General features: G+C 34.6%; 1 protein-coding gene across 4 annotated transcripts in view; it reads left to right on the plus strand.

The window, feature by feature from the left end:
- LOC107672677 (CMP-N-acetylneuraminate-beta-1,4-galactoside alpha-2,3-sialyltransferase-like) overlaps positions 1-11,246 on the plus strand; it is a 49,066-nt gene that overhangs the window by 2,947 nt on the left and 34,873 nt on the right. Inside the window, exons 1-4 of one of the 4 annotated variants that reach the window (XM_016465982.1) lie at positions 1,093-1,296; positions 3,589-3,737; positions 6,382-6,429; positions 10,440-10,482. In XM_016465982.1, coding sequence (XP_016321468.1) covers positions 3,620-3,737; positions 6,382-6,429; positions 10,440-10,482 — 209 coding nt within the window. In that variant the 5' untranslated portion in view covers positions 1,093-1,296; positions 3,589-3,619. Of the gene's footprint in view, positions 1-1,092; positions 1,297-3,588; positions 3,738-6,381; positions 6,430-10,439; positions 10,483-11,246 lie in introns of those variants that run through there. The other 3 variants (XM_016465979.1, XM_016465980.1, XM_016465981.1) reach the window with 3 other exon arrangements.

Consider the following 11,246-nt stretch of genomic DNA (forward strand, 5'->3'; position numbering starts at 1 on the left):
TATGCGGAAAACACAGACTGGTTCGTAGAATCCAGTCATAAAAACGGAATTCCTATAGCCTAACGCGGACGGAATATGCCACATTTTGGACGAATAAATCAAAAAATGGGTCAGTACACTTGAATCAAAACACGATATGGACTAGTGTCTGTGAATATTGAAGCCGCGAAAAGACAATATATGAATCCTGCACGTTCTGCGTGTCTGTGGAAATCAGGCGCGAACTGGCCATCGGGAGAACCGGGACAATTCCCGGTGGCCTGGCAGCCGATTTGGCCTGCTATTTTAATATTGTTATTGTATAATTGCCTGCCGAATGTACTAAAGCGATTATTTCCGAATTCGCCATTCGATAATTAAGTCTCTATTAAATCATGAATCGGTTAGTTGTGATTGGCAATACTTCGGCTCGCGTGCTCTCCGCGCCTCCACCAAACGGTTTGGATCAGAGTAATCAATGCGAGAGAGAGAATGGAGAAATCCTTTTTTATGTGAGGTCCATACAAAAAATAGCTATTACATTTCCAAAGTAACCTTCCCAACACTGTTGTTGCCCTTTTGATTGCTTCTATTGTCCTCATTTTGTAAGTCGCTTTGTATAAAAGCGTCTGCTAAATGACTAAATGTAAATGTAGTGAAGAATCATGTGTTTTGGAGCTATGGTGTGTTCAAACCAACAGCTGTTCAGGCCCCACAGAAGGGTTCCTCCTCCTCCTCCTCCCTCAACCTTTTATAAATGTATCTCGTTAGATTAGGAAACAGATTCAGCGTTTTCCCTCAATAAACTCCTAATTTTCTGTTTACTGCTAGTAGTTATGTTTATTGGATAGAATTAAGGGATCCAGAATTGTCATGCAGAATATGTCATTAATATGTGTTTTATAAACTGTCTGGGAGTAACTAGTTACATGTAATTTTTTTATTTACAAAATTAAATTATGTAATTTAATTACAAAATAAATGTAACTGTAATCAGTTACTGAGAAAAACATTTGTAATCTGCTAAATGACTAAATGTAAATGTAGTGAAGAATCATGTGTTTTGGAGCTATGGTGTGTTCAAACCAACAGCTGTTCAGGCCCCACAGAAGGGTTCCTCCTCCTCCTCCTCCCTCAACCTTTATGTTATGAACTCTGTTTTCTCTTCACTTCGCTTACCCGGGGAACCGAGCTGAAAAGCGGAGCCGAGAGATAAAATAAATGTTTTTTTCCGTTCCTCCAGAAGAGCCGTGGCGACCGACATGTGAGGCAGCGGTGTGTTTACGGACGTTTTCATTACCGTTCGGTTTCTGTGAGGTAGGACAGTTATTAGCCTGTTTCACACACAGACACACGCTGAATGTTTTGTGTCATTTTGTGGCCGTTTCTTATTCTTAACGTGTGGTCGTGTAATTCACGTAACTGTTATTCCACGAGAGTTTGTAGGCTTTTGAGGTTTAGCTAGAGCGCTAACCGGATGTTACCGACTGTTATGTAGCATGGCGTTAACGTTACAGTAGGCTACACACAAGCCACACTGATAGCCGAGCGGTTTCCATTGGTTACGAGGATCGATCGGGTTCCTGAATTGATAAAAATGTTCACTAGTTGTTATTGTATGTTATATATATATATATATATATATATATACAGTTACTTATGAAAATGTTAATGATTACAAAGGGGGTTACATCTGAATTTCTTTCACACACACCCACATATAGATGTAATTGATTTCTTTCATAAATGATTGCTCTAAAATATGAGACACCAATGTTTAGGACATAGAATAGGACACATGCTTATTCGATAACTGTTTTATTTCCTATTTGGGTTTATGTATATACATATATATGCTTTATTTTTTTAAGATTAACTATTTTTCCATGCCACTGTTAGATGCCATTGTTTCCTGACATATTTACTATGCAAAAATTTGATTTCAAAAACAGTATCATAGCTATTAAACTATTTCTTGTTATGATTTTAAATATGTATTTTGCCTTAGAACGATCTCAAAGTCTGATTTTGTGGTGGCTGTGCTTTAAAATTCAGTAATTTATCATCTTAATTCAAGTGATGAAGGATTTGAAAGTCTGACATTAATCAGTTGAGCACTACTGTAAGGCTAACACTGCATGCTTTAAATGTTTGAAAATAATTAACTGTTGAAAACATTAGAAATTTAGAAAAGTAATGAAAATGCAATCAAATGTTATCAGTTACATTACTTTAATAAAGTAATTGAAATAGTTACACTACTTATTACATTTTTAATAGGATGACTTGTAATCTGTAACCTATTAGCCTACATTTCCAAAGTAATCTTCCCAACACTGTTTAAACAGCCAATATGCTAGTAATATGCATTCTAAGCAACTAGTTCATAGTCAATAGTGTTCCCTAATTTAAAGCATTACCATTATAAAAGATCGTAATATAATATAAAATATGATATATATAATGTAATATATTATTTTATGTTACTTATATTTTATTTCTTATAATTATTATAAAATATACTATTTTATATTATATAACTGTAGAATGTAGCATGCACTTATGACTGGATATAAATTATGATAGAAGTCCCACTAGGACTTTTTTTTTTTCTTCTTCTTTTTACTAGGGGTACCTGTTATCTGCAACTGTGGTATTTCATCCTTTTGGGAGCCATGTGTTTGAAAAGATCCAGTTATTATCTTGTATTATTAAATATATATATATATATATATATATATTATATAATATATGCAATTATATATGAAAATTATCATAAAGGTCCTTTAGGAAACAAACAAACAACAACTCAGATTGCAAAAATGGTGTTTTATCCAATTGGGAGCTAGTGTTAAAGAGACCCTGTTGTTATTTTAACATTATATTAATATTATAAGTTGTATGTTTATATTGTATTGTATTATAATATATTATATTATATTTAAATGTGGGACTCCATTTGATTTTGTAATTTTTTTAATGAAAATGCTAAAATGTTCACGCTTACAAAAATGTACCATGATATCTGCGGACCACACCAAAATGTCATAGCTGGTTAATAAAAATAATGAGGAAGCTTGTTTCGATTGTGTAAACCGTATAAATCTTGCCACATGAAGCCTATTTTTAGAAACATCTGAATGAACTGGTTTTATTTTATTAATATGACTGGTTATACAGACCACATGATTAAATCAGGTAGAAATAACTCCTTAAAGTAAAGGTTGCATGTTACCACCTTTTAAGCAGCTTCCAGAATATCTGGTTAAATCAACAAAATCATTTTAAAGGGTCAGAGCAAGTTCCAACTATAGTAACTAGGGTGCTTTGGTAGAAACTATGGTTACCCTGGTAAGTGTTTGTAAGTGAGCATGCTTCATTTCACCTGCAGGCCTCTTACTGCATGTTCTGCAGGTCTGAACACGTCAGTTCCTGACCCGTGTTGAGCTCATCATTCATGTTACCTATCATTTTACTGTTTGTTTTAAGCCATTGAAATAATAGGCTACCCGTTTAGGTTTGAAACTGTTATAAATCAGTTTACGAAGTTGCCGTTTGTCTTGGGAGAGCACCATGATTTATCAGCGTGTTGCGTGCCTGCGTTTTCAGGTGACTCAGACCAGATGAAGCCTCATGTGAGATGATCAGGATGAAGTCCACACGGAGCTTCATGTTTTTAATTTGTTCCATCATGGTGCTGATATTCCTGTACTATTCGTCTGGCAGACTGCAATTATGGAGCCCAGTCCAGAAATCTCGTGAGTATACGTGTCGTCATATGACTGTTTTTCTCACGTGGAACATGTAAAAAGGAGAACTTTTAATATCGCTGGTTGCCGTTTTCCGTTCATTTTTTGGGTGAAGGTTTCTAGTAAATCTAAAGACGTTGATCAGCTGATTAGGTGAGTTGGAGCTAAACTCTGTAGCCCTTCCGGATTCCTTGTTTTAAAGTATACCACCAACAACTAACATGCCTTTAAATTAGTAAAATGATTGTCAGGGTACAAGTTGTTAGTACAGCATGAATCCTAACTTCTATGATGCAGTTCAGTAGCTCTAGTTAGTCACATGCGTGAATCCCATTTAGAGTATATGTTTGATGGTGGGGATCTTCGAAAACGCTTTTTGTTTCTCTGAGGTGATATGTTAATGTTTCATTTCTCTGAACAGTGAAATGTCACAAGTCTAGATCTGGTTTTCCCCGATACGTAATGCCTGAAATTAAGACTCGCTGTCTGTGATTCTGCCTAGTCTTGCTGTTTGGCATCAGGTCACTGGGGAAGCCATGATCTTAAACTGAAAAGACCCTGGAAAATAAAGGTTTGGTTTGCCATGATGGCCAGAGGAGGGAGCTAAGAGTCCATCGCTGACCATGTATTGTTCACCCCCTGGAAAAAGTCAAAAAAGTAGCCAGCAGGCTAAAAATGGTCAGCTTTGAAGACAAATGAATACACAAACCGATCTTTGCTGTGATGGAAGTTGGCTTAGAATTACTAGGCACTTGTTTGTTTACCTTCAAATATTTTGTATTTCACAAAAGCACCTTTTAGATGTGCCGCTGATAACCGCTTTCTCTATTGGTTTCTTTCACACTACAAGTTTTAGCTGTTACACTGTAGTTTCACATGCGTAACACAGCACCGCTACGATTGTATGTGTCAAGATAAAATTAGAAGCTGTGGTATCTGATATTATCTCCACCTCAAAACTAATACGATGAATAAGGGAATTAATTATACCGCTGAAAGAATCTGATTGATTTCTATTGACTTCAGAAAGACTGTTTTAATGTTTTCGATAGACGTCTCTTCTGCTCACCAAGGCTGCATTTATTTGATCAAAATACAATAAAAACAGTAACATTGTGAAATATTATTACTATTTAAAATAAGTGTTGTCTATGTGAATATATTTTCCAGTCCATCAGTTAACATCTTGTGAAGTTAAAAGCTGTATGTTTGTAAGAAACAAATCCATCATTAAGTTGTTTCATAATCCATAATAACACTTTCTCCAGTGAAAAAGTACATCTCCTGTTGTCCCTCGCATCAAAATCCACCCACATATTTGTGTAGAACTGTTTTGGACTGTGTACTCTTGTAAATAATGCTTGATCTGTGCATATGTTTCTCCTGATTCAGACAAGATTACTTTTTCACTGGAGATGGAGAAAGCAATATTATGGATAGAGGAAGTTAAAACCATGTTAATGGTGGATTTGTTTCTTACAAGCATGCAGATTTTCACTTCAAAAGGCATTAACTGATGGACTAGAGTGGTGTGGATTGCTTGTGGATTATTGTGATGTTTTTATCAGATGTTTGGACTGATGTTTCTGACGGCACCCATTCACTGCAGAGCATCCATTGCTGAGCAAGTGATGGAATGCTACATTTCTCCAAATTTGTTCTGATAAACAAACTAACTCATCTACAACTTATATGACTAGAGGGTAAGTAAATGTTCCTTTAAGCACAATTTATGTGTCTGGAAAACTAATTTCAAGTATTTAGGCAGAAGTTTTCCAAGATCATTTAAGATTCAGTCAAGTGTGTCCAGACTTCAAACCAGTATTGTAAATCACATTGCAGTAGCTAAATTGTGACCCTGGACCACAAAACCAGTCATAAGGGTCAATTTCTCAAAATTGAGATTTATACATCATCTGAAAGCGGAATAAATAAGCTTTCCATTGATGTTTGGTTTGTTAGGATAGGACAATATTTGACCTATAAATAGATACAACTATTTGAAAATCAGGAATCTGAGGGTGCAAAAAAATCAAAATATTGAGAAAATCGCCTTTAAAGTTGTCCAAATTAAGTTCTTTGCAATGCATATTACTAATCAAAAATTAAGTTTATATATTTATGGTAGGAAATTTACAAAATATCTTCATGGAACATGATCTTTACTTAATATCCTAATGATTTTTGGCATAAAAGAAAAATCGATAATTTTGACCCATACAATGTTTTTTTGGCTATTGCTACAAATATACCCCAGCGACTTAAGACTGGTTTTGTGCTCCAGGGTCACAATTGGTTTATTAGCTGGTTAGTACATTTTTAAAAATGTATGCATTGCGACATTTCTCATAGTTTTTCAGGAACTGCAGATGCCGAACGTGTGGTAATTTATGCTTGTTGTCCAATTTCTCTCATATGTACAAAATTACTCTCTCATGCATACAGAATGCATTGTTTTATTATGCACTATAAGCGTGTATTTGTTGTCTGATCTGCTAACCAGTATATCAGATGCTGAGTGAAGTTACAGCCTTGTTTTGCTGGCATCACTGTAGTCCGGGTGCTGCTGTTAAACACTAAAGGCATCTGATCACACTCAAACAGAGGTGATGACATGCCTGCTGTATGCTGAACTCACATTCTTGTGTTTCAGAGGCTGATTTGGATAGGTTACTCTCCGCGGGACGTGTAGTAGCTTCAGGTAGAGGGTTACCTGTATTCTACAATAATGTTGGGATATTCATCTGTATAATTGCATTATAAGGGAGACCAATGTTGAAAACGGCTGTGCTTCTTCATATTTTTGTGGAAACCATGAAACATTTATCTCAGGATTCTTTGTTTAATAGAAAGAAATTGAATAGAAATTTTATGTAACATTATAAATGTCTATACTGTCATTCTTGATCAATTTAATGCATCCTTGCTGAATAAAAGTATACATTTCTTTACAAAAAAATCTTACCAACCCCAAACATTTCAATGTCTATATAAAACCATACATGTAACAGAGCAAGTTTGAGTCAAATTCTTGTTTTCTCAAGCAGCCTAGTTCAACATTGTTTAAAATACATGAAGTTTAAACAAAATCTAAAATAATGAAATTACTAAATCACTAAATCTCCCAACATTATGAAGCTTCTCCGTTGTGTTTGTAGTACTTAAGCAGAATTTCCCCCTGCAAATTCAGTACAAAGACATCTGTCTGACATAATGACGAAGTTAATAAGGATTTATATGTTTATGCTTTGCAGATTTTTGTGCCATATCAAGCACTGGTGAAAAATTCTTCTTAACACTATTAAAAAGTCATAAACCTGGAATGATTTATATGATGTACTAAACATTGGTCTATTAATATGGAGTAAATATTAGTACAGTCCTTCCCATATTAAAATTTACAGTAACGATACAGCTACTACTACTAATAGTGTTGAAATATGAATAAAGTACTGATAATGATACTGACTTTTAAATGATTAAATCAGTAACAAAGGTATTTTTCCAGCAAGATGCAACTGAAAGTCTATCAACAATGTCTGTGACCTGCAAATACTTTATTGGTGTTTATAAAAATCATTGTGTTAACGGTAATACACATGTAAACGTTTAAAACATGCAGCTATTCTGTTGTTTTAAAGGCATAGCCATTAGACGTGTCAGCATGTCACAGATGTTGTCAGCAGAGCTTAAGCTGCATTTGACCCAGAATTGTTCTTGAGTGATGCAGTGACAACAGGTGGCAGGTAGCTGACAGAAGCACTGTGATCTTTGTAGAGTCCCTGCGCAGTGATTTCTGCTGTGACTAACACCTGCTGCAGCTCCTGCGACCTCTAATGCAACACTCGTCTGTCCCGGCAACCCAACTACCCCGAGAGCTTGTGTGCCTGCATCTCTTTCTTTCTCTCTGTCTGTTCATTTGTTAGTTCTTTCTTTGGTTCTCTCATTCGTTCACTCATTTTTTGTTTTTCAGCTTTTTTTTTCATTTGTTTTTTCATTCTTGCTTTGTGTCTTTCGTTCTTTCTTTAATTAGTACATTTTTTTTTCTTTCTTTTTGTTTGTTGGTTCTTTGTTTCTCATTTGTTCGCTAATTTTTTTTAGCTCTTTCTTTCATTTGTTTGTTCATTCTTTGTTTCTTTCATTAATTCATTATTTTCTTTCTTCATTTGTTATCTGTTTTTTTTTCTTTTTTTCCTTTTTTTCTTTTTTATTCATTTGTTTGTTAGTGCTTTCTTTGTTTTTCATTATGTTTCTTTCGTTCTTTTTTCACTTAATCATTTGTTAGTTCTTTGTTTATTTACTGCCTTCTTTCTTTTTCTGTTTGTTTGTTTATTAGTTCTTTCTTTGGTTCTCTCATTCGTTCACAATTGTTTTTTTTTTAGCTGTTTCTTTCATTTGTTTGTTCATTCTTGCTTTGTTACTTTTGTTCTGTCTTTTGTTGAAGGATTAGTTCACTTCCAGAATAAAAATTTCCTGATAATTTACTCGCCCCCATGTCATCCAAGATGTTCATGTCTTTCTTTCTTCAGTCGCAGAGAAATTAAGATTTTTGAGGGAAACATTCCAGGATTTTTCTCCATATAATGGACTTCAATGGGGACCAACGGGCTGAAGGTCAGATTGCAGTTTCAGTGCAGCTTCGAAGAACTCTACACGATCCCAGCCGAGGAATAAGGCTCTTATCTAGAGAAACCATGAGTCATTTTCTGTACCGACCCAGTGTTTACAAAGCGAACGTGCAAAGAAAGTCAAACGCCCTTGCGTTGCCCATGCGTGAATTTGCAGACGTGTATCGCAGAGCTAATGCAAAATGTGCATTTGTGGTTAAAAAGTATATAATTTTTTTTTCTTTTTTTAGAAAATGACTGATGGTTTCTCTAGATAAGAGCCTTATTCCTCGGTTGGAATCGTGTAGAGCTCTTCGAAGCTGCACTGAAACTGCAATCTGACCTTCAGCCCGTTGGTCCCCATTGAAGTCCATTATATGGAGAAAAATCCTGGAATGTTTTCCTCAAAAACCTTCATTTCTTCCGTTGGTCCCCATTGAAGTCCATTATATGGAGAAAAATCCTGGAATGTTTTCCTCAAAAACCTTAATTTCTCTGCGACTGAAGAAAGAAAGACATGAAGATCTTGGATGACATGGGGGCGAGTAAATTATCAGGAAATTTTTATTCTGGAAGTGAACTAATCCTTTAATTCGTTAATATTTGTTTTCTTTCCTTTTTCTTTCTTTTTTCTGTTTGTTCGTTTGTTAGTTCTTTGGTTCTCTCATTCATTCGCTGTTTTTTTTTTACCTCTGTCTTTCGTTTGTTCATTCTTGCTTTGTTTCTTTCGTTCTTTCTTTTGTTAATTCGTAAATTTTTGTTTTCTTTCTTTTTCGTTTTTTGTTTGTTGGTTCTTTCTTTGTTTCTCTCATTCGTTCGCTCGTTTTTTTAGCTCTTTCTTTCATTTGTTCATTCATTCTTTGTTTCTTTCATTTATTCATTTTCTTTCTTTTTCCTTATTTGTTAGTTGTTTATTTGTTTTTAATTTTGTTCTTTTTCTTTTGTCTTCTTCCTTTCATTTTATCATTATTTGCTTCTTTCGTTCTTTTTTCTCTTAATCATTTGTTAGTTCTTTCTTTCTTTCCAAGGTTATTTTTTGATCTGTAAATTATCAATTTTTTTGAGGGTTCATTCTTTTTATGTTTATTGGTTTTCTTTTGTCTGGAAGTAACAAAACTTTGTAAAATCTTTTTGTTTGGAACTGTCCACATGATAACTGTTGTAAAATAGGTCCTCATGGGTAAAACTTTTTTACTTGGTTCAGGAACTGTGTAGTCAAATGTTGCACAAACATCCTTGTGCTTATCTTACTTGATGGCAGCCAATCCTCTTTTTATGATTTCATAAACATCGTATTTAATCTTTATTCATTTTATCAGCTTACACATTCTTATAAGGATTACATCCTTATCATTTTTTAGTCAGATAATGTTGTGTGATGATGTTAAGCTATATAATTAACTCACATAGCTGTGCTAGTTTCATATCCCTAAAAATTTTCATGCTCTTTTTTTATTCTTACACCAATCAACGTTTGACGTCCATATTGTGAATGTACATGGTTTCATCAAATATTTGGGAAATGTTTGGCCAGAAGCATACTTAAGGCAAGAATGCAAATGCTTGACTAATGCATTACAAGTACACATTCCTTGTGTAGCACTTGTGTTACTGTGGAGGTAATCAAGCTGGTGATAGTTACCATCATATGTCACTGGTAACTAGGTGTGTGCTTCACTAAAGCAAAAATGCTATGCAAACTTGCATTGTGTAATCGATTGTGTTCTGCAGTATATTTGTATTTCCTTTTTTGCATAGAGTATGTTTCAGCATTTTCCTATTCGGAGTAATTGCTACTATTGAATTCCATTTTACTTAAGTTCAATATTCAGTTTGGTTTAATTGATTGATTTTGTGCTACTGACTGTCACATGTACCGCCCATGTTGGTCTATAGACCGTAAACAGCCTCTCACATTTCTTTTTGTGGAACTACAATAATAATCTCTTTCTTTATAACCTGTGCTTAACAGCCATATCCTTTTCTGCCAAAATATTTCCATCCCTTCCTGTTGGCACAGTGACGATAACACACTGCATCTCTCTCTTCTTTCTCTTTCAGGGACATAAACTCTGTTGATTTCTTGTATTTCTTCTTTCTTTAGAATACGACAAGCAGGGATTCCTTACCAAGCTTGACAGAAAACTGTAAGTAACATTTTAACATGCACTCTTAATGAGAAAGATTTAGTGAAAAGATGCTCATTATACTCCTAACAAGAATGGTTTGTAAAATACCTTATTTTTTAGGCAGATTTTAAGGAAACAACACATATTTGCAAAAGGCAATCCCAGAATGCCTAGCGACAAGTCTGCTGAAACAGAAAATTAAATACCATTAAGTACCAATAAGCACTGACTGTAATATTTCAGTTTAATTTAAAGGGGTCATATTATGTTATTTTAAAGATCATTATTTTGTGTATTTGGTGTAACAGAATATGTTGACATGCTTTAATGTTCAAAAAACACATTATTTTTCTAATACTGAACATTATTGTAGGTCCTCTATGCCCCGCCTCTCGTCAAATAAAGTGCTTTTGCTTTCGCACTGAAACACACAGCGTCTTCCTGACATAACTGCATCAACATTACTGCGGTTCCTGAAACCACGCCGCCTTTCTTTGCGTGAACATTTGGGTGGCGTTATGGCAAATCTTCCCACATAGTGAGGTAGGTATGTGGGGGCGTGTTAGAACGAGTCGTTTTAGGTAGGTGTGGTTGACTCTTAACTTCTACTCCTAATTTCTTTTACTGCTTCACCCATTCATGAAATCTTTATGCTACTTAAGTTTATATTACAGCCACAGTTTAAATGTTAATATTTTAACAAAGAATTAGAGGAGAAACAGAATTATATCATTAAAAAGTTGATAAAAACTGCCTTTTGTGTACATATACATATATATATA

Source organism: Sinocyclocheilus anshuiensis, unplaced genomic scaffold, assembly GCF_001515605.1.
Source record: "Sinocyclocheilus anshuiensis isolate Anshui unplaced genomic scaffold, SAMN03320099.WGS_v1.1 scaffold1346, whole genome shotgun sequence".
NCBI lineage: Eukaryota > Metazoa > Chordata > Actinopteri > Cypriniformes > Cyprinidae > Sinocyclocheilus > Sinocyclocheilus anshuiensis.